The sequence below is a fragment of the Trichomycterus rosablanca genome, chromosome 21, assembly GCF_030014385.1.
Source record: "Trichomycterus rosablanca isolate fTriRos1 chromosome 21, fTriRos1.hap1, whole genome shotgun sequence".
Lineage (NCBI taxonomy): Eukaryota > Metazoa > Chordata > Actinopteri > Siluriformes > Trichomycteridae > Trichomycterus > Trichomycterus rosablanca.
Genome location: NC_086008.1, coordinates 4,938,431 through 4,962,420, shown reverse-complemented (window position 1 = coordinate 4,962,420; position 23,990 = coordinate 4,938,431). Strand labels below are relative to the sequence as shown.

At 36.4% G+C, this 23,990-nt stretch overlaps 1 protein-coding gene across 1 annotated transcript; it reads left to right on the top strand.

Annotated features, from left to right (window-relative positions):
• Positions 1 to 1,962: 1,962 nt before the first annotated feature.
• Positions 1,963 to 7,064, top strand: sdf2l1 (stromal cell-derived factor 2-like 1). The gene is made up of 3 exons (XM_063017915.1): positions 1,963 to 2,183; positions 4,193 to 4,389; positions 6,284 to 7,064. The coding sequence occupies exons 1-3, from the start codon at positions 2,012 to 2,014 to the stop codon at positions 6,560 to 6,562; spliced, it is 648 nt and encodes a 215-aa protein (XP_062873985.1). The 5' UTR covers positions 1,963 to 2,011; the 3' UTR covers positions 6,563 to 7,064.
• The last annotated feature ends 16,926 nt before the right edge of the window (positions 7,065 to 23,990 follow it).

Here is a 23,990-nt window from a genome sequence, read left to right as displayed (position 1 = left end):
TTCCAACATGGCACCTCATGGCAAAGAACTCTCTGAGGATCTTAAAAGACGAATTGTTGCGCTACATGAAGATGGCCAAGGCTACAAGAAGATTGCCAACACCCTGAAACTGAGCTGCAGCACAGTGGCCAAGATCATCCAGCGTTTTAAAAGAGCAGGGTCCACTCAGAACAGACCTCGCGTTGGTCGTCCAAAGAAGCTGAGTGCACGTGCTCAGCGTCACATCCAACTGCTGTCTTTGAAAGATAGGCGCAGGAGTGCTGTCAGCATTGCTGCAGAGATTGAAAAGGTGGGGGGTCAGCCTGTCAGTGCTCAGACCATACGCCGCACACTACATCAAATTGGTCTGCATGGCTGTCACCCCAGAAGGAAGCTTCTTCTGAAGTCTCTACACAAGAAAGCCCGCAAACAGTTTGCTGAAGACATGTCAACAAAGGACATGGATTACTGGAACCATGTCCTATGGTCTGATGAGACCAAGATTAATTTGTTTGGTTCAGATGGTCTCAAGCATGTGTGGCAGCAATCAGGTGAGGAGTACAAAGATAAGTGTGTCATGCCTACAGTCAAGCATGGTGGTGGGAATGCCATGGTCTGGGGCTGCATGAGTGCAGCAGGTGTTGGGGAGTTACATTTCATTGAGGGACACATGAACTCCAATATGTACTGTGAAATACTGAAGCAGAGCATGATCCCCTCCCTCCGGAAACTGGGTCGCAGGGCAGTGTTCCAGCATGATAATGACCCCAAACACACCTCTAAGACGACCACTGCTTTATTGAAGAGGCTGAGGGTAAAGGTGATGGACTGGCCAAGCATGTCTCCAGACCTAAACCCAATAGAACATCTTTGGGGCATCCTCAAGCGGAAGGTGGAGGAGCGCAAAGTCTCGAATATCCGCCAGCTCCGTGATGTCGTCATGGAGGAGTGGAAAAGCATTCCAGTGGCAACCTGTGAAGCTCTGGTAAACTCCATGCCCAGGAGAGTTAAGGCAGTTCTGGGAAATAATGGTGGCCACACAAAATATTGACACTTCAGGAACTTTTACTAAGGGGTGTACTCACTTTTGTTGCCGGTGGTTTAGACATTAATGGCTGTATATTGAGTTATTTTGAGGGAAGAATAAATTTACACTGTTATATAAGCTGCACACAGACTACTTTTCATTGTGTCAAAGTGTCATTTTGTCAGTGTTGTCCTATGAAAAGATATACTTAAATATCTGCAGAAATGTGAGGGGTGTACTCACTTTTGTGATACACTGTATATCAGTGGCTGACTAAATACTTTTTGGCCCCACTGTATATATATATACATGCAATTTGTTGAGGGGGCACAAAAATTTTTTTTGCACTGGGGCCCATGAGCTCCTAGTTACGCCACTGGCCTCACAGCGAGAAGGTCCTGGGTTCCATCCCCAGGTGGGGCGGTCCGGGTCCTTTCTGTGTGGAGTTTGCATGTTCCCCCCGTGTCTGCGTGGGTTTCCTCCGGGTGCTCCTGTTTCCCCCCACAGTCCAAAGACATGCAGGTGAGGTGAATTGGAGATACAAAATTGTCCAGGACTGTGTTCGATATAACCTTGTGAAATGATGAACCTTGTGTGGTGAGTGGCTACCGTTCCTGTCATGAATGTAGCCAAAGTGTAAAACATGACGTTAAGGTAAGCGGTTAAGGTACAGGACTAGTAATCAGAAGGTTGCTGGTTCAATCCCCACCACTGCTAGGTTGCCACTGTTGGGCCCTTGAGCAAGGCCCTTAACCCTTAATTGCTCACATTGTATACTGTCACAGTACTGTGAGAAATGTGATTTTCCTTTAATTTGTCACTATACGAGGCGCTGCATGGAAACGTCGCTTCACTTTCCACCAATCGCTGCTTACCGTGTGTGCACTCTACTTCCTGCTTCTCGGACTTGTCATGCCGTGATTGGTCAGCAGCCTCTCCGGTGTTTTGAATGAGGATATAGTGTGTAGTGTGTCTGTTATGTAGAATCAGAGCTAAAATCGCATCATGGATCTAATCAAGTCTCTCCGTTTTATCTCTGATTTGTTTGTATTGTTTTTTATTTTTGCTAAGGTCGAGTGTCGGGACTCGGACTCTGTAACGTGTGGATCTTTAGTTAAACTGCTGAACACAAAACACAACGTGAGGCTTCATTCACATGATGTGAAATATGGATCAGGTAAACCTGCACTAGCATTAATATATTAATAATAATACATTCATTATTAAAGCCATGCACCTGTACACACACCTGCACACAGAGAGTACAGTAAATTATGCTTATATTACACACATTCAGGGTTAAACATGGTATCATGTTACTGGTGTTTGACAAGCCGGTTAGCTTATTAGCCACAAGCTAATAGCATCCGGTATTAATTATTACATTTTCGGCATTTAGCAGACGCTTTTATCCAAAAATTATTAAGTAATAGATTGTTGTGTTTCCATCGAAATGCTCTGCAATACTTACTGCAGAGCCAATCCAATGCATTTACACATCTATACTTGTATTTTGGAAAATGAATGGTAGAGTTCCTCAGAGTGTCCTGAAGAAACCCACAAAGAGCATGTGGAGAACATACTAAACCTCTCACAGATGCTAACCCGAGTTAAAGGTCGAACATACATTTACATTTAAGTGGGTAGCACTGTCGCCTCACAGCAAGAAGGTCCTGGGTTCGATCCCCAGGTGGGGCGGTCCGGATCCTTTCTGTGTGAAGTTTGCATGTTCTCCCCGTGTCCGTGTGGGTTTCCTCCGGCTGCTCCGGTTTCCTCCCACAGTCCAAAGACGTGCAAGTAAGATGAACTGGAGATACTAAATTGTCCATGACTGTGTTTGATATAAACTTGTGAACTGATGAACCTTGTGTAATGAGTAACTACCGTTCCTGTCATGAATGTAACCAAAGTGTAAAACATGACGTTAAAATCCTAATAAACAAACATTTACATTTTTGGCATTTAGCAGACGCTTGTATTCAAAGCGACTTACAGTACTGTTACAGTATACAGTCTGAGCAATTGAGGGTTAAGGGCCTTGCTCAAGGGCCCAACAGCAGCAACCTGACAGTGGTGGGGCTTGAACCAGCATCCTTCTGATTACTAGTCCAGTACCTTAACCACTAGGCCACAGCTTGCCCCAACATGTGCCTCTTTACTTACATCGGGGTTCAAAAGTGTTTTACATTTTTCTTAAACAATGATTTTTACTTCTTATCTCAAACCTCAAAGCTTTGCAACAGCTTCCAAAGACCAAAGAAGATCAAGGAGTGATCAAGTGACTTTCATGGTTATTCCCCAGTTACCTGACCTAAACCCCATTGAGCGTTTATGGAGCACTTGAAGCATCCAGTAACATTACAGGATGCTCTTTGGAATACTTGTTATGGTCTGATGGTTGAAGTATCTAAAAAACAGCAAGAGGTGCCCACATGCAGCCATGGTGAGCAGTCACTGACACTGGTCCAAGGAGTGACAAGCCACAAAACACCATCAGGTAGTTGGTTGGCCAAAATTCAGAGTTGCCAGAGGACATACCAACTGAAAGACTACTGTGGCTCAATTTACAGATCATTTCAGGTGCATCAAACCCTTCTGTGAATGAGGTTGTGTAGTCACAGGCCAGTTAAAGTGTCCATGTTCTGACTATTGTCAAAAGCACCTACACTAGGCATGCTGGAATTGTGACTGGACAGCAGGACAGTGAAAGAAGGTCAGTTTGTACTACATGGATGGCATCAGGATGCTCTGTAGGATGATCTGTTTCACATTTTACAGATACTGAAGAAACTGCTGGTAATTTCCTTGTATCAGGTACTATAGGACTGCTTCAGATGTCTTGTGGAGTCCATGTCTTTGCAGGTCAGAGCTGTTTTGACAGCTGTATGTGTATCATCATCAAGTTAACTACTCTAATTTTATTAGGAAAAGCTTTAACATTACCATTATCTGCTTTATTTGTTGGAGGACATTTATTTTTGAATGATTTTATGTAAAAAAAAAAAAAAGAATTGTTGCAGAATGTATTCCCTTACAAGGAAATGTAAAGCTTTGACCTCAGCTGTATTATATCTAAAATGATCCCAACAGTAAGCCTATGTCAACTTGGCACTTGAACCTGCTTTCTTTATTTATGTTTGCCATACACGACTGTTTACAATTGTTTGTTGCACTGTAATTTCACAGGTAGTGGGCAGCAGTCGGTGACAGGTGTGGATACAGCCGACGATGCAAACAGTTACTGGCGGATTCGTGGTAAACCAAATGAAACGTGCCAGCGGGGGGCACCCATTAAATGTGGGCAGAGTATCCGTTTTACTCATATGAAGACAGGACGCAACCTCCACAGCCATCACTTCAGCTCTCCTCTGTCTAACAACCAGGTAATTTGTTTATGGCTCTTTCATTCACAAATCTACATATCAAATGTGCAAATCTGACACTATCAACTTATTTTTGCTATTGATAAGTATTTGCAAATGATGTCTGTAGAAACCAGTGTTTATGACAGGAGCACTCAACCGTTTCCATCTAAAGGCCCAACAGTTTTTACTACAATTCATATAAAGAAAATATCTTAAACTTAATCAAATGTAATATATTTTTAAAAAACATAATAACCTGTTACAATGGATATTTAAATTACTTGATTTTATTTACATTGACAGTTTGTCATTGTAAGAATAAATAAATCATGATTTTACACAAACATATTTTGTAAAACCACTTGTTTAGAGTTACCAAGTTTCCATATTTTCTCTACTTGAAAAAAAAGCTATCGCTGCGGTTAGCTGGAGCCATAGGGCCGGAAACATGGCTTTGTAACCGTTCGCAGACTTAACTGTGGCTCTGTTATGCTCTGGGGACATTAAGCTGGCATGGTTTGGGCCAGGGGTGTCAAACTCATTTTCACCGAGGGCCACATCAGCATTATTGTGGCCCTCAAAGGGCCGATTGTAACGTATTCTGCTGTGATTGCAGTCTGTTGTTTTTCTTGGAGGCTAAATTCTGCATTTATATTGCCCTCCTTTACCACAGACACGGCCTCATAACACAAGAGACGCACCGTTTTCTCTTCCTGAAGCACAAACTTGTTTTCATTTTCATAAAATTTCCTCCTTCTGCTTAATTTTTTTACTTATCTTCTTGTACATTTTGGGATTATGTGTAAATATTTCTTAACATCATCTACTGGTGGGATGTGTCACTTTGCAGGTCACAAAATCAGCCTGCATTTTGAGAGATGCAGTTAATGTAGGCTTTTACAGTGTATTTTAAGACAATTGTTCTGCCCTCACTAATAGTTTATCCCCCTTGCTCAGCTAGACAGACAGACAGACAGACAGCTCTCTTCAGAATACAGTCGGTTTTATTTGCTTCCCAGCTGTGTGATACACTGTGTGCATCAAAATGAAGTAAAAATACAAACAATAAAAACAATAAAGAACTTAATACAGTACAAGCACACAGCTGTAGTCAAGTGTTACATCTGGTACAATATGAGATTTAACCAAACATAAAATAGCGCTAAGGAGTTAGCATTTTGTGTAAAGATACTAATTGCTATAGTAACGGTAACAATTGTATTTAATTATGGTAAATTTGTAACTAAAACGCTGTGATATACTCACTAAACATTTACAAACAACTGAGAATATAAACGCCACTACTTACAGACGATGCTTTGGTATTATACTGCAAGATAATTATTTATATTTATTATTATTGTTTACATTACTACCCGCGTTCTTTTGCCATAAAAGTCACATGGCTTCTCAGCGAAGGTCAAAGTTAGTTGCCATGACTACGATGTCACCGGTTGCCGTTTAAAGGTGCAGAAGTCCCATTAAATTATAAGTGCGTCTCTGTAACGACTCGAACCATCACAACAATCGTACAGTCGTTTAAGCTCTCGCCGTGAGTTTGACACCCCTGGTTTGAGTTCACCTGTCCCCTTAGAGAAAAGATTCACTACATATACATGCAAAGATCATTTCCTATTCTGGTTGGAGTGTTCTCCAGGAAGATAATGCCCCAATTTACAGTGCCCAGGGAGTTAATGAATGGTGTATTAATAAGGAACAACACTCAGCTCAGGAATCTCCACTCAGCTGAATACAGTTTTTAAACAGTTTTAATGCTAAAGCATATTGAAGCTGGCTTTTGGTGGTCCAACATCTTTCAGACACTTTATGATGATGTTTTATTTCATTTGTAACACATTTAAGAATCTTTCTCTTCGACTCTTTAATCACTAAACCCCGTGTTTGCATGCAGGAGGTGAGTGCATTTGGAGAGAATGGAGAGGGCGATGATTTAGACGTGTGGTCGGTGCAGTGCGGCGGAACTTACTGGGAGCGTGATGACACCATCCGGTTCAAACATGTTGGGACCAGCGTTTATCTCAGCGTAACTGGAGAACAATATGGCAATCCAATTAGAGGCCAGCGTGAAGTCCACGGAATGCCATCAACTAATGCTAACAACTACTGGAAGGTTATGGAGGGAGTTTTTATCCAACCCAGTACTGATTATCTACACCATGATGAGCTCTGATGATCTGTGGTGTCCTGTACGTCCAGCCAACAGAGACTGTTCCACAAAGTTCACTGACTGTTTATGTTTTTAATTTACATGATTAGCCGGTTTATCTTTATTTCATCAGGATATTTGTTCATTTCTGCCATCTGTGTTTAGTTGTTGTATTTTCCATTTATTTCCTGATTTACCTGTTGAAAAATGACAGCAAGTATAAGGTAAATAAAGATGTCTTATTGGGTGATTAAGGTTTCAGTGTGATTTATATTGTATTTATCTGTGGTAAAGGGTTGTCTGATCATTGACAGTTTGAGGTAAAGATTTATACTGTAACATCTTTTGAACCATTGGATTCTGCATAGGCTAGAATACATACATCAGAGAAAAGTTAAACTACTAAATGAAATTTTTTTCTTTGGTCACTTAATATTCCAGCACATTTTGTATTGTTTTGCACTTGAGAATTTGACCAGCTGTACTTTACTTTGCTATCAATAATAAAAATTGATTTCCACGATTATTTCAACCTGGTTATTTAACTTGTCTGAGCTCCTGTGATTAATTTCTTAAAATGTACACTGAATTAAACAAAGGGGAACCTGAGTTAAAAAGACACATTTTGTAATACATAATTTTATTTATTTAAGGAACACAATTATACAACACACTGTGTTGCACTGAAAAAAAATGCTGAACAGGCTGATAAGTACAGACAAATTAACGTTATAGTGCATTATGTTATTTACTGCACACATTAAGCACATGTAAAAAAATTAGTTTTTAGTTTATGCTAAATAGAAATTTGCCTAATTCATAATCAAATGTAATTCAAGAATCACAAAACAAAACCACAAGAAAATGCATATGCCAAAACATGGGTGACATTCTTTCAGTCAAAAAGCTGTATATTCTTGTTCTTTTATCTGCATTTTTGACTAAAAATTAACTAATGTTTGTTGATCACATAGATCACTTTTTTTGTGCAGCAAACTAGCTCAGTTAACATGGGCAGAGAAAAGTCACCAGATGTAGTCAATCACAATACCTAGGGGGGATTTTGGAGGCCATACTAGCAAATTAATAATAAAGGTGATGTTTGTTATTCAGTCATCCACGTAACAGTTGAAGAACCAATTTAACTGCATTTAACTCATTTGTATTGCAAATATAGTTAAATTATTCACTTGCCTGATATGAATACAGTGACACTCATGAATGGTGAAGAACTATTAACATGGTCAGTGCACTACCATTAAACAGCCTCTTACAACTGTGACCCATTTCTTTTATTAATATGTGACCAGACATTATTTAAGATGTTAATTTAAAATAATCTCCAAATTTTAAATGTTGTAGCTCCTAAAGCTACAAAACATTTTAAACACTGGATATACAGCACATTTGTAAGTCAATGGTCCTGTTCCAATAACTTGCACTAGTTTTTTGTCAGTAGATGGCGCAGTGACACAACAGAAGTGAAGCGTGTTGGCTGTTTGGCTTTTAGTGTATACATCCTCCATGTTGTGATTCAGTTTGACTTGATTTATTAATAAGGTAAACTTTATATAGTTATATACAGATGTTGTTGGTAAGTGGCATGTTTAGGCTACACATATACTATAACCAGTCATATAAAAATTGGGGTTAAATGTTTACTTTCAGGTTAAATGGATTGACAAAACCAAAACATGGCATTTCGTCATGGCGACCAAAGCTTCTATATTAAGTTTTTAAAAACTTAGTGTAAATCTAATCTTTAGCGTTTGTTCAGTTAATATGATTCATATATAATTACATTAAGATAAATAACCTAATAAGATCAATTATTAAACTCAAATAAACCCTTTAGGTAGATCATATACTCCCATACGGAATAATAATATACAAACCAACATTGGTGTGTTTGATTCACTCATTGTTTATTAGTGTGAAGTGTAATCATGTAAAAATATTAAAACATCTGTGTGTACTATTTTTTTATTTTTCTAATGTGTTGATTAAAAACTTATCAGATTAACTGATTGCTAGGCTCTTAAGCTACTAAGTTTCTCCTGTTGGTCTCCTGTACCTTAAACCTCAGTTGTTTGGATTGTTTTAATCTTTACCTAAATTTTGTCCAATTAAGCCAGTGATCTGTATGAACCTTCACATTAATTGTCCTGACAACTGTTTGTAAATAGCATTTCTTTCTTTCCTTCCTTCCTTCCTTCCTTCCTTCCTCTTCCCTTCCTCTTCCCTTCCCTTCCCTTCCCTTCCTTCCAAATAGTGTTAAACCACAGGCTGTGTATGTGCAGTATGTTTTCCCTACACAATTCCTTGAGTAAGAATGACTTTGTACTTACTTTTTTTCAGAATACCTACTGAAGCAAAGTAGATATCTACTATAAAACTATGCAATTTAATCAATTAAGTGCTGAAAACAGCAGTGTTGAAGTATATAAAATACAACAAAAAAGGATACATTTTGGCCTCAACATGACTCGGAGCATACATGTTTTGATTATTCTTTAATAAAATTAATCTGCTTATTTTAATCTGTAACCTGTTTAAGCTCCTTAAACAATTGTAAAGATCTGTAAACATAACTTTTAAATCCCTTCTTTGTTTAACAAAACAATTTTAAAATGCAACAGTTTGAGAATGCTAACACTATTGTTTAATCTCTATGTAATATTTAGTTTTAATAATGTAATTATTAAGAACACATATAGTGCTATGGCTCATTTGTATAGTACATAATGCATGCAAATCACCTATATTAAAGGTTCACAAACATTTCTAAGCTATGGACCCCCAAGGGCACGAGGCCCTTTCTTGAGGCATTTTATTATTTATTATTGTTTCTTTTTATGTGAAGCATCTCATGGATCTGGCTTGGAACCCACTCTGTCACTCTTGTTTAGAAGGTAAAAGTTCTTTCACATGAAGGAGATGTTAGGACAGTTTTAAATCCCTTTATTTTTTTAAATACCAGCCAAATTGCTATAACTATAACATCTTTGACAGCAGATTATTTTAGATCCTAATTAATAAACATTAACCATACACTTTACTCAAGTAATCAAATGATATAGGACAATCTTAACTCAACAGAAAGCATACATATTGCCTTTGGTACTTGTTAGTGCAGTTGATACAGTGGGTGCCAGACAACATAATTCCTGAGGATTTCCAGTCGTTTTCTATGAAGATTTGTGCATGTTCTCCCCATTCTTTGGGTTTCCTAATGGTACTCCAGTTTCCTTAAACCTCCCAATAACATGGAGAGGGTGAGTCTAAATTCCCTTTGGTAGTAGTAAGTGAAGGCTAAAGTTTGTCCTACCCAGTTTGAGGTTGACACTGCGAGTGGTTAGTGAAAATGAATAAATGCCTGTTTTGCTCTAATCTTTCTTTCATTTATTTTTTGACACTTTATGCATGTCGGTAAACGTTGCTTAATTTTGCGTTGATTATCTACATTGAAGCAAACATTTGCTTTTTGCTTGTGAAGATGAGATTGTATTCAAGATGAGAAGTCAAAAGGCTTGCAGAAATAGATAGCCACACAAAATGAAAACACAATAAATAAATTAAGAAAGGAGTTTCCACTTTTATTGAGGCTTTACTGCATAAAAAACATCAGAACATAAAAAGAAAGTGTACACATACATTCCTATGTGCATAATTGTGGAATATGTGGTTAAATGAGTGGTTTGGAGCTTAGCCTGCTGGCCAACTAGATCAGTAGAAAACACACACTTTGTGGAGTAATAGATGGCTAGGTATGTGTGTGTTTTAGTCTCGTGGACTGATGCCCTTTCATTATTGCACTGCTAGCTGCATCTCCCACAGTAGTGCAACAGAGAAAGAGTGTCAGGCAACAGACGACTACCGGCCAGCGGTTACAAGCGCTATTCCAGACACACACACACACACACACACACACACACACTGTTCCTGATCTTGTCAGAAATGCATAAACCAACTTTTTGGTTGCATTATCTGCTTATTGAATAAAGATTTACTAATAAAACAAAAAATTATATTGCAAATCAATTCAAAAAGACAAACCTAACAAGCTATTTATTTATACACCATTTAACCAGAACATACATGCTTTAGTTGGGCCTGTGTATAAAGTTTTAGCTAATGATAATCATCAAATAATTGTGATTAACAATGTTGTGTTTTTGCCTTTTTATGCTACAAATTTTTATTACAATAATTGACAAACATATAAAACCTTAATTAAAGACAGTTGTATAGGAAATCTAGCAGTTGAAATAGTTCAACTGTAAAAAAAAAAGACAGAGGCCAATGCTTCAAATGTAAAGTAAATTGATTTGATTGATGATAAACTTGTATTTGTCAGTGGATGAGAAAGTGTGGATTATACAATCAAATGATACACTGTAGTCATGTCAATCATGATAGTCTCAATCATGTAATCATGTTAACAGGACTAGTTCCTGTATTTTGCATATTCATTAGATGACATTCTCATGATGGATATTTTAAGATTATGAAATATTTTATATCCACATACATACAGTATATGAGTATAGTTACTCACATATGCTACACTTTGTATTGCTGGAAGAGAAACCTTAATCCACCAAACAACTGGATTTGTCCAAAATGATTATACAATTGAATTACTAGATTATGCTGATTTAAAAACATAAAAGCATCCAGTCTATTAACTAGCATGACTCTAGGACCATGTACTGGTTTTTTTTAAAGTGCACTTGTTCATGGAGTTTAGCTTCAAAATGTTTTTATTTTTCTTAATGTTAACTGATAATAATAAGCGAGATCAATAAAGCATAAGCATACCATTACACAGGCCTCCACAGGCCCCCAGAAATACCAAAAAACCCTCACAACCTACACCTTTATAACTTTTAAAACAGGTTTATTTATTTTAAGGGCTTAAGCAACATGCTACTTGTCCCACCAAAACTCAACAACCACACTATATTCTGTAATTAAGGTATAAAATTGATTAGGTTTAATGACGAAACGTTAAGGTCGGTTTAGCTTTCAGTTAACAAATGGGATTCATTTAACATTTAACACACAAGGTTTGTGTGTATTGACATAACTAATAAATGAGGGCCCTGCTGTTTATGCACTCTGAAAGAAAGTATTAAACTATACCTGTTGATACATCCTGCACCTTCACACGTGTGTGATGTATTGTCATAAAGGTTAGGGTACAGTAAATATGCCACAATTATTTTGACGGTTCACAAGTTAACATTTAAAGGTGACTATCTTTAAAATAGTTTTTTTTGCTTATTTCTATACTTTAATATTAAGCATCTCATATAATCTATTATTTTTAAGAATACAGTGAACTATATCTTTTTAATAATTAGTTTACATTTCTTAAACAGTTGGCTGTATTACTGATGAGTATTAATAAAGTTAATGAATAGAATACAGTTTTATTATTGCATACTTCATGCATATTCATTTGTTTAATAATTCTGTGTTATCTATTTTTAAATTTACTGATTACATATCTGAAGAAATAAAGACTTATAAAATGTTCTGTCTCAAATAAAGAGATAATGCTTTTTTCCCTTTAAAGCATTTAAAGACAGACCTATCGTGCGGAGAGCACTTTTAGAAACCTATATTTTTTCAGTTTTAAAGATCCTAGCTTTTTAAAAAATTTATATTAAAACTATGATAATAAATGTAACACTAGCAGGAATTTTTTAATTAAAATGACAAATCTCATGTAGTACATTAGTAAAACTGACACCAAGATGAGTACTAAGGGACCTTTGGTTTACTGCAAAAAAACCAACAAAAAAAACAGTCGTGTTTCCTATGGCAGATATCCCTTAGAGTCAAGACCCTATAAGCAATATTGCACTACTCCATTTACAGTCGAAAAAGCAGAGGCAATATTGATAGGGTCTCGCCTGCAAGGTGGACATTTCATTTTAAACACATGATAGTATTAAGGCAAAGTAGCTGAAAATGAAAAACCTACTTGATGACTATGAGTAGGTGCTACTGAGGGACCAGTATATGCAAACACAACACCCATTCCAGACACCCACTAACAACCACATTTGGCAAGGTGGTATTTCATAATGTGCCTTTAATGTTATAATAAAACAACAAGGATGAATTTCATGTTCCAATAAAAAATAAAAATCTTGAAACCCATGTCTATTCATCTATCAAGTTAGAGTCAAAAAGGGACCTCTGAACCCTTGCCCATAACTTTGGCAAATGTTGATAAACTATCACTTATCTTGACCAACATGAATGTAATGGGAGACAGTAAGCCACCAGCAAGAAACACCCAAAATATTTTCTAAACACCACAAATGCTAACCTTTACCCGGACCTACTTGTTTTGGACTTAAACATCTACTTCAGCTCTGGAGCCATTCTCTTACTGTTAATTCAATCATTTATAATACATTTATTTTAGCTCATTTATATGATGTTCTCAATTGCTGCCAACGTCTTCCTTAATTATTATTGTTATATTTTTTATTATATATACAAATAAAATCAACAAATAAAAAATATTAACACATTCAAAATAGCTGTTGTCAAAGATACATTAAAATAAAAATTATTCAAAAACTGTATTTAGTCTTATGTGTTTGAATTGGGTGTAGCCAAACTGGCCCTTTGTTGACAGGACTGATCATTCCTGGCTTAAAGAAACAAATAAGCATGTTGGTTAAAAAGACCACAAAAAAAATAAGTAATTGGTTAAGGTCCTGGAGTAGTAATAAGAATGTTGCCACTGTTGTGCCCCTTAACCCTTAATTGCTTGAATTGTATTCAGTCATAATAGTAAGATGAAAGCATCCGCTAAATGTTGCAAATGTAAATGAGTAAATAAAACTAACTGCTTAAACATTACACAATTTTAGCTAATATTACTAATGCTAGCTGTTGTGTTGTTCACAGTTTTCTAGTCTAATACGGCTTCATGTAGTGAAGTTTACTTGTGTGGTATTTATTATGTCATACTATAGTTGCCAAAGCAAACGTAAAACTAAAGTACAATGGCTGCCTGCATGTAAAATGTTTTTTACATTTATACTTCTGAACATTTTACCCATTTAAAGCAGACTTAGGCCTGTTTTCTATGTTTTAGTAATTCTGTAAAATGATATTCAGCGTGTCTACACACAATAATATGTTGCTATTTTGGGTAAATCCAGTTTTTTTATTATCTTAAAGAAATATTATTCTTTTTTCACAGGGTTGGGTATCCCTTATTCTCTTTTATGACATCCCCCCCTTTTTTTTTTAAATCTTTCTATTTATTTTACTCCATATGCAGCAGTTTAGGCAAAACATTTAGATAGAAGATAGAAAACCTTTTATTATTATTGATATGATAATCCTGATTCTCCTTCAGGGCCAATCAAAGGAATTTCTAGACGTCAAAATGTGAACAAAAAATACTAAATCTTGTACCCTTTAATCTCGTTGGTAAATTCCTAATTCCACACATACCAGTGTTTGCCTTTGAGCAAATGGCATGCTTGAACAGAATTTTTCCCCCACTGGGATTTTACGTTAAAGTGACATGCATGATCGTACTTGTCCATGGTGAAGTAGCCCTACAATTGTTATGGGATCTTAAAAAAACGAACCTTTTTTATAACACAGATTATGTAAAAGGTGTGTATATATGTGTATATATATATATATATATATATATATATATATACACATATATATATATATATATATATATATATATATATATATATATATATACACACACACACACACATATATACAATAGGCTGGTATCTCAAAGTGCGGTTTAACTGATTACAGAAAAATTCACACTGTAGTCAAGAGTGATAGATTGCAGAGTGATAACCAGATTGCAGTAGGCTACTAGTTTTGGGTATTTAAAAATGATATATAATGGTAATAGGCTGGTATATCAAAGTGCGGTGACATTGAATCCAGAAAAAACACACACTGGAGCCAGATTGCTAACCAGATTGCAGTAGGCTACTAGTTTTGTGTATTTAAAAATTCAGTTAAAGAATATTTTACACTTACCACTGAATGAAGAAGCCAATGCATTGGGCCTTCTACCAGCCGAGCCTTGATCACAGGCAGCAGAAAAGATACGCTAGGCTCCTATGCGTCTCTGCGCATGCGCGTTGGACCATTTTGACTTTTCAGTCAATTCCTTGTGGTTCTCATGACGACACATGAAAGCGCACATTGACTATTAATAACGATACAGCGACAGTATGGCGTAAATGGACACATGACAATTATCAACAGTTTAACTGGTTGTTTGATGAAAATAAGAGTGAAAAAACCAAAACGAGTTCGAAGCATTTACATTGTACCACACAAGAGAATCACAATTCTGCTTTTGTTTTGACCAAGTGGTCACTGTGATTTTACAAACTAATGTTCTATAATTTATCAACTGTCTTGATTTACCAAACTATTGTAGCCCACTATGCAATTATGTAATTATTTACAATTCGGTTCCACGTGATTGTGTCAATTGAAGAGGAAAAAGGTGCATTAAGTAGTATTTCCAATATTCTATAATCAAAGCTGGTAAAGTTATGATAATATTTAAGTATTAACTTGAATTAAAATAATTTTGTAGCACCTCATGGTAAAAGTAGGTAAGAGTTCTTCCACAAGAGGGAGATGTTTGAACAGTTTTAATGTCTTTGGCAAAGGACACGTACTTATTCATAGTGTTTTAATATTTGAAGTACATTCACTGTAAATGTCATTTAATTGACGTTAATAGTTAAATAGAAATATTATCACTATCATAATGAAATGTAATAAATAAACCTTTTAAATAAACATGTTTTCTCTACAATCGACGCAATTACGTGGAATCGAATTTTACATACATAATCAGTGGGCAAAGATGGTTTGGTATTGAAGTACTTAAACTGTATTAATGGGAAAAATACAACCTTTTTTCAGTCCAGTAATGACAACTATAATCCAGGTTCTCACTATTTGCTAATCTGGCTGTTTAGAAAGGGCAGATGACTTCACACTCGATAATTAACAAGCCACGTGTATACTGCCCAGTGTCATAAGTCAAGTTTCTATTCTATTATTTTAACATTCAATCTGGTTTTTAAAAAAAAACGTCATGGACCATCAGGGGTTCTCAGATTCCACTTAGAGAACCATGGTCTGATCTGTTATTAATTGGCAAATACTTATCTATTGATCGTTTAATATGGTCATTGTTTGTTTTGTGTGTTGCGTTTTGAAGATACTAAATGATGTTTCACCTGATCAGAACATCTTAAGCAGAACTTCTAAATGCACTACATAAAAACAGTCACCCAGCCCAAAATGGTTGAGATTTACAACCACAACAACCTTACATAAACCAGTGTTCAACTAAGACAAAGTAATTTGGAATCAAACGATAAACTTGCTATTTAAATAAGTTTTTAAATGCCATAAATTATACACTATCGCGTTTTACTTTGACATCACCTTTGTGGCTAAAGGTCTGATTACAGTTTGTGTTGTCTAGGTAGTAAAAATAATGTTTGCATCAAATATGACGTTTGTCCAATTTTAGCCAACACAATTAATGCTGTTTTATATGTAATGTGTATTTGGTGTAGTGAAGCCTGGAGGATTCTATAGGAAGCATCTGATGATGATTGATTAAGGGGGTTTGTTGTTACCAGGATACAAGGAACCTATGTAAATTCAATCAAACAGAATAAGTGTAAACCTACGAGTATTTTAAAAGGCACTTTTTTCACTAATTAAAAGTGTATTTCCCAACATTATTTGGGGTATTCTGGACTCTATATATTGTAAGGCAAAACTGGATTTCAGGAATAATGTAAATTTCATACTCGCGTTTTATTTCGTCCTATAGTATATATTAAGAAAGATGAACACAAGTCTTTCTGAACTACTGTTCATACATGACCTCACAAAACAAGCTAAATTATTATTTTCCCTTAATAGCTTAACTTGTTATATAAGTTATATAATTTCAGGGGACTCAGTATGATTTAGGGATAAAAATGTAACGTTTGTACAATAAATGTGTGACAGTATTTGCAGTGAAGCCCTAATTACATTTTTGGCGGATGAAATGTGCACTCTTAGACTGTATCAAACGGTTTAGTGAAAGTAAAAGTTACACTTGCATAACCTTGTAGACACCGACCAAGGAGTAAAATGTCACTCTGGGTGGGATCTTACCCTTCCCACCCTCCCTTCCTCCCTGTTACCCTTCTGTGAACGAGACCTGCCCCCCCCCCCCCCCCCCCCCCCCCCCGCATTCCTTACAAATAGTCCCATCCCCCTCCGACCTGCCTCAAATAGGAAATCCATCCCTTCTCTGCCCTACCATATAACCCTTCATAATGTATAGGCTATGAGTTTTGTCAGTTTTTTTGAGTTGTCAGTTTTAAATAGGTTTTTGTCTTCTATTTTTATCAACTTTACGAGGTTCAATGAACAAGACCTTAATTTTAAAAGAAATTCATGAGTAAAAAATTTGGTTTGAATTTTTTTTAATTGGTGGGCAGTTTAGCACGTAATCCTGTCCTAAGTCTAACCTACTTATATTACTGTTTACGAAGTATTTTATTAATTTTATTATTTAAGGCACTACAGCTAAAATTAAACACTTCATTCCAAAACGTACTGATTTTCTTTGCAACGTCAACGCCTGATGTTTTGTAAATATGCATTTTTAAGCAGATTACGTAAAAAAAGGCTTAATATTCTATCAGCATAAATGACGACATATATTTAAGTAAAAACTATTTATTTCTTGTTTGCCAGGGACTCTAAAGGCTTTTTGAAATGTTAAGAAAGATGTACAAATGACGAAGCATTTATATTAATAATGATCATATTGAATAAAAGTGGCAATATATGAGTTGAGCATTATCTGCATGTTACCCAACTTAACATACGGGTTTCAGTGTGCAAATAAAGACGACCTATGGAGTTATGAACAAAATGTTCTTGCTCTGGAGGCGTGGTTTAGAGGCCTTTTTAGACATGAGGGGGAAAGCATTGCTACTAGGCTATATTGCTGGCCCATACCACACATACACATGGCACATGGTCAGGGACGTGGGACTTTACACTAACTCCAAACCTCCATGGGCCACAGTAACTGTTGGGCAAAGGTGGGCGACAGTGCAAAAATTGTCCTGATATAATAACTACTAATGATGCGCTAATGTACAGTACGCATCAACTTTTGTCGTTCTGAAGACTTTTCTTCAACAAGTTGGAGCAAGCACAAAGTACCAGCAAAAACAGTACACCTAATACAAGAAATCCAAACACAGGCCTACACACATGCACAAAAAGAAGAAAACAAACAGGACTTGCACTACGTGTATATATTCATGTATGTACATACATATATTTATTTATATACACAAAGTAGTAAGTAAGGATTAAAAACAAAAATAACAATGCATTAGCCACTTATGTTAATGAAATATCTATGTTTTTGTTTTTTTCCTAATTCTTCTTCCTTGCCCTGGTGCAGGCAACTATGTTTGAAAATAACAAACGTTCTATTAAATAATCGTTTAAAGATGTCAAATTACGCGAATTAAAACATTAAGATAAACATATTAAGAACTGAGCATTAAAATATTAAGAGAAAAGCAATGGCGATTACAACAGACGTAAAATTTAAATAAGTTTAAATGGGTTAAATGAAATTTGTCCTCAGCTTTTTTTTTTTTTTTTTGCTCCTTTGGTAATATAACTAATTTTAGATTTTAATGCTTAGTATATGTTATAAAATTAGTAAGTCTGCAGTAAAGATCTATGTTTGTCAATGGTTTCGCCCACTCCTTCACATGGACTTTACACGTTGTCCAGACCAGCACCATTATGGTATTACTGACACTTGGTTTTTATACTCTAGACCACTCCAGTATATCTTTAACACGGCCTGGGTCCTATATATTACACTATATTGACAGTACAGTAGTTTGGAATGAGTGTAGACTATACTGTTATTGCCATCTCCTGTTGCAGGGTTTAAAAAATCCCCTCAGGTTCGGACTTAGCGTGTGCACATTAAACAGCACATGGCCTACTTCTGCCTTTACTGGTGCTGAATCATACCATTATACTCATCCCATCATACGAGATGGCAAAAGCCGAATGCAATGACAATACTATTGCACTGCTTGATTAGATGGTTCAGTAGTGCAACATCGTCAAAGCAAAAGACTTTAGCACGGTCTAGAGGCCTGCATCATGACATCCTTCACAGATCAAAATCCATATAAACGTTTAACTTCTCTCTTACATGCGTGACCCACTGCCTCACAATTATGAGAGACATTTAGGTTTTAGGTGCGTTTTGTGAAGATATAGTATGTACGTGATGTGTAACATCACAACACAGTAGTCTACAATACTGTGTTGATTTTATATACTAAATAATTCTTATTTGGGCAATAATCTAATACATTGCACACACGAAGCTTAATAAATAATTTAATTATAAAACAGTTACGTTTTAAGTTCTGATTTAGATCCATATCATTCAAGAGTTTGAATATAAAACTGAAGGGTGGGGAGTGGAGTGTGTGTTTGTCATCCAATGCCCTTTTAATATTGCACTGCTCAACTGATTCACAGTAGTACAACATAAAAAGGGCTTTGGTCAACAATACAAGAGCAGAAACCGAATTTTATTGTTAATGAATTAATTTGATATTTAGCTACTGTTTAATCTCTAACAGGATGTTTTTGCGTTCTGTTTAACGTTCAAGGCAAACAGTTAATTCACCAGTAAATTCAGAACCAAGTAGAATAGTTAATAATATAAATAGTACAAGGGTAAATTAAATCTGCGCGTTTAATGCTAAGTATTATTTAATTATTATTTTTTAAACCACATGCTTATAATGGGCAAAATTATAGGTAAAAGTTCACAGCATTCCTGCTAGAAGAATGTTGTTTTTGTAAACAATCGACAATGCAAATAAAACCACAAAATGTAAAACACATGTATAAATTAACATTGCATTACTACGCATTTTTCTAAAAACAAGCCTGTTAATAAAGTAGTGTAAATTATATTGCACCAGAACCGCGGTATAAACGGTAGTAGTAACTCGATGCCTTCGAGAAGGAAACACATGAAGGAGGGGGAATATGGCTAAGTGCACATATCGCGGTACAATTCCTGAATACTTTATTTAAGACGTACTATCCGTATACCTTCTGCCAAAGTGGCAATGTGACGCCCCCTCCTCTCATCTTCCCCTGTCTTGGGGGGTGATTTGAAGGGGCGGGAGCTGCTGAACCGAACCCTGGCATTTTCACTCCTCACTACTGTGAGATTGCGGCCACTTGCACACCAGTGGAACACATGCGTTCCGAGCCTGTAGTCTGATAGCCCTTTAAATCATTTCATCAGTATGAGCCACATAAGACGAGAATTTACAATATATATTTATAAACATAAATCAAGCTTATTTTTTAAGTGGATTTACTGCACATATTATATTATAAACTACCCATGATACTAAATAAATCCTATTATTTCAAGCTGTCCGTGTACATACATTACATGTCAATAAATGAACAGTTGGATCATTAAAGAAGCCACATTTTTTAATTAGACAGGTGTGACAAGTGTAGCTCTGGAGTTCAAGTCTAAGTATCACTGAATCAGAATAACCAAACAGTGAGATTAAATTTCGTGTAAACTCTATAACTGATCAGAAGCAATCCCTCTCTAAGAGGCTAAAATATAATAATCAATAATAATAATAATAATAATAATCATTTAAAAACAGTTTAGCACATATCCCTGCAAGCACTTAGTAATTTCATTTTCCAACTTTACCTTGCTATTCAAAATTTTTTTTTTTTACTTTAGTGTGTATTATCTTTACATCTTCTATACCCAACCAGGTGAAATGCAGACACACAGTGGTGGTTATCTAAAGTCCAAAAAGCAGGCCTCGTGTGCGCAAAAGTGTGCAAGTCTATTGCACGTGTTTAAGTAAATAAGTAGGTTAATATTATATTAATTTTACTAGTCTTTACTTTAAGGATTTTGACTGATCATCTTTTTAAAGGAAAGGTTCAAGAAAAAAGGTTTCTTATAGCAATACAGCAGAAGAACCTTTTAGTGCTCTATCCTAACCATCTGTGTCGGTACACAAAAAGAACATATTTTGCGTATGGTGAAAAATAATGATTTAATTCTTTCTAGAACCAAATGGTCTTCATCCACCAAATAGTACTGACTTTAAGATCTTTAAGAGTGTGTATTGGATTAACAGGTCCAGCCTTGCAGGTAAGTAAATACAAATAGACTCAATCCATGACAAAGGTTAAGAAAGTCTTCTTGACAATGCCAACCATGCACAACCCAAACCAGCCCAATACCGTCCATGCTCTGAACATCTCCAACTACAGCCATGTTCAGGTTCCTCAAACTAGATCAGACCAGCAGCCACCCCTGTTCACTATACTACCCCCCCACCCACCCAAAGCCACGCGATATTGTCGATTTGGCCCTCAGCTCCCGCCATTTCCCAGAAATCACCCGGATGATGCTACTCACAACCAAAAAGAGAGGGGACCCCCCTCCTGAATTTCATGAATGGTACCTGGCCAAAAGAAGGAACAATCCTTGAAAGAAGCTGAAGAAGGAACAACATAAAAGAAGATAGAAAAGTTGGACCAAATGATTGCAAAGGAAAAAAGCCATCAATTATCTCCAAACCGATTCCTCAGATTCATCCAGGTTAACACCACGCCATCTTCTCATCCTGGCACCTTTCTTCACCGTATAGTCTCGGTCATGTAAACTGTAATTTATCCGTTAAGCAGCCGGACGGCCTCTCAGCTCCGAGACTCCATCTTTGACTAGTTGACATTCAGCTCTTGCTGAAGCGAATTCCTCAATTTGCATGCAATTTTCCCATTGGTGCGTTTCTGCGCTAGTCTTTGCCGCTCGAACAGCCATTGGTCCGAATATGAGGCATTTAACTGTCCCGACCTGGCTGTGATTGGTCCGTTTGCGTGCAACGTCATAATATAGTTTTACTTTAACAATGAACGCTCACATTCCACTCTCCATTCACAAAAATTCTCATTATATCAAGTGTGGCGCCCAACATGAAATATAATGATTCAGTTTCCTGATAGTCAGATAGACCCAGAGGTGGAAAGTAACGAATTACATTTACTGTATTTGAGTAGTTTTTTTGTGTACTTGTACTAAAGTAGATTTTACAACCAGTAATTTTACTTTGACTTAAGTATGTTTTGTATTAAGAATTGGGAACACAGCGTCTGATGGAAAATAAACTGGTGCTAAAATAAAGGAGCTGTAATCTAGGTATAGAGTAGGGAAGGAAGGGTGATTTTAAAAGATTAACATGTTTGGAGTTTGATGTTTCATTATTTGATAACATAGTCATCTTGAAGGTTTTCTTTGGGTCATTTAGTGAAAGTCACAACACCTGTAACCTTGACTTGTTTTGAGTTATGATTGTTGTTTTGTATTTGTTGGTGATGAAAAGAAGGCTGGTCTATAGAATCCACAATTAATGCCAACTTCAGTGGTTATACAGTTTGAAAAAATTTTATGGGATGGTCTGTACTAAAATGACACATTACACATCCCTAAATGTTTTAAATCAACATGTTTTTTTCTATTATATTTTAATTAAAAACAACTATTGTGAGATATATCCACTTGTCCTGTTTGCATTACACAGGAGAGACCCCCCCCCCCCTGCTGTTAATAAAGTAACTAAGTAACGTTTACTCTGAGTACATTTTAAATGAGTTACTTTTTACTTAAATAGATTTTTAGACTAGTAATTTTACTCGTTCTTAAGTAAAAATTCATTAAAGTAATAGTACTTTTACTTGAGTACAATATTTTAGTGCTCTTTCCACCTCTGGATAGACCAACACATTTAACAGTATAACAAAACAAAACTGTTTGTGCTGTTGAGCATCAAGATAAAGACTTTTACATTTATACATTTACATTTTTATGTTTACGTAATATATTTTGCATATTTCTAATGTATATATTGTTTTTTTATATTTTTAAGAGTAAACAACTACACACTATGTGTGCAATATTTTAACTTAGTTGTATTTCTTTATGTTTTTCCTGTCTTCCTGCTGCTGTAACAAGTTAATTTCCCTAAGGGGATCAATAAAGTCTTATCTTATCTTATCTTATCTTATCTTATCTTATCTTCTTATCTTATCTCATTATACTTACTCATTTAGTCATTTCTAGGTGGGTAGCACTGTTGCCTCACAGCAAGAAGTTCTGTGTTTGATCCCCAGGTGGGGCGGTCCGGCTCCTTTCTGTGTGGAGTTTGCATGTTCTACCTGTGTCTGTGTGGGTTTCCTCCGAGAGCTCCGGTTTCTTCCCACAGTCCAAAGACATGCAAGCGAGGTGAACTGGAGATACAAAATTGACATTAAAACTCGTGAACTGATGAACCTTGTTTAACCAGGAACTACTTGTTCTGTTATGAATGTAACCAAAGTGTGTAAAACATCCTAATGTTAAAATCCTAATAAATAAATAGTCATTTCATTTCTTATTAATTCTGTCGATCCCTGTAGAACCCTGACAATCCCACATGTTTTACTATGTTCTGCTGTAAACAAAACACAAAAAAGAAAAAAGAAACAAAAAAAGTTAGGGGGTATTTGCTAGTTACTTTAATTATTAATAATTTTGGAGATAGTTCATTCCAGTCAGACCTGTATTAATGAGCTTTTGGTTATTTCTGGTTTCTGCTGCCCAATAATCATTTATTGTTGATTCAAAATGGGCAGCACGGTGTGTTGTTAAAGCACAACACAGCACAGAAACCATGCTAGACAAGTAACCGACTGTTGACCTGTTCAGCATATAGTCTGTACCTTAAGGAATAAAGTGTACACTGCATAGTTTTGACCATACTGAAATTTTGTATGCTCCCAAGTTAGGAGGTCCTTTGAAACCACCCATACAGCTTGAACAGAGAGTAAAGGAGGCAGTGTCTGGGTTGCCAGATTGGATTGGCTGTTTCCGTCTCAATCTCGGTTGCCCAATCTACTATAATCCACCCGAGGTATTATAATTACCAATCTGTTGCCTGTGCAAACCGATGTTTCAAATAGTAGCTACAGAACACGACCCAATCTGGCAACCCGGGCCAGCCTATAGGTCGACTGAATGGAAATGCTGGTTTAGGGAAATGTAAAGGGGGGTCCGGAGGCACTTTGGTTGACGCCTGGAGGAGGGCAGCAGCCTGTAAAATCCGGCATTCCTGACCAATGAAGCTGAAATAATGGCATTGTCCGGCGGGAATGGGCCCCGCCTCTGGCCGCCTCGACTCCCCCGTTAACTGCGGCCTAATCTGTACCGAGCGTTTGATCTAAAGCAAAGCGTGAATTTACAGAAGTGCTG

Excerpts from the sequence above, each read along its gene's own strand:
- sdf2l1 (XM_063017915.1), top strand. The coding sequence starts at position 2,012 with ATGGATCTAATCAAGTCTCTCCGTTTTATCTCTGATTTGTTTGTATTG. Across the intron at positions 2,184-4,192 it reads TGATGTGAAATATGGATCAG|GTAGTGGGCAGCAGTCGGTG; the intron begins GTAAACCTGCAC and ends GTAATTTCACAG. Across the intron at positions 4,390-6,283 it reads CTCCTCTGTCTAACAACCAG|GAGGTGAGTGCATTTGGAGA; the intron begins GTAATTTGTTTA and ends GTTTGCATGCAG.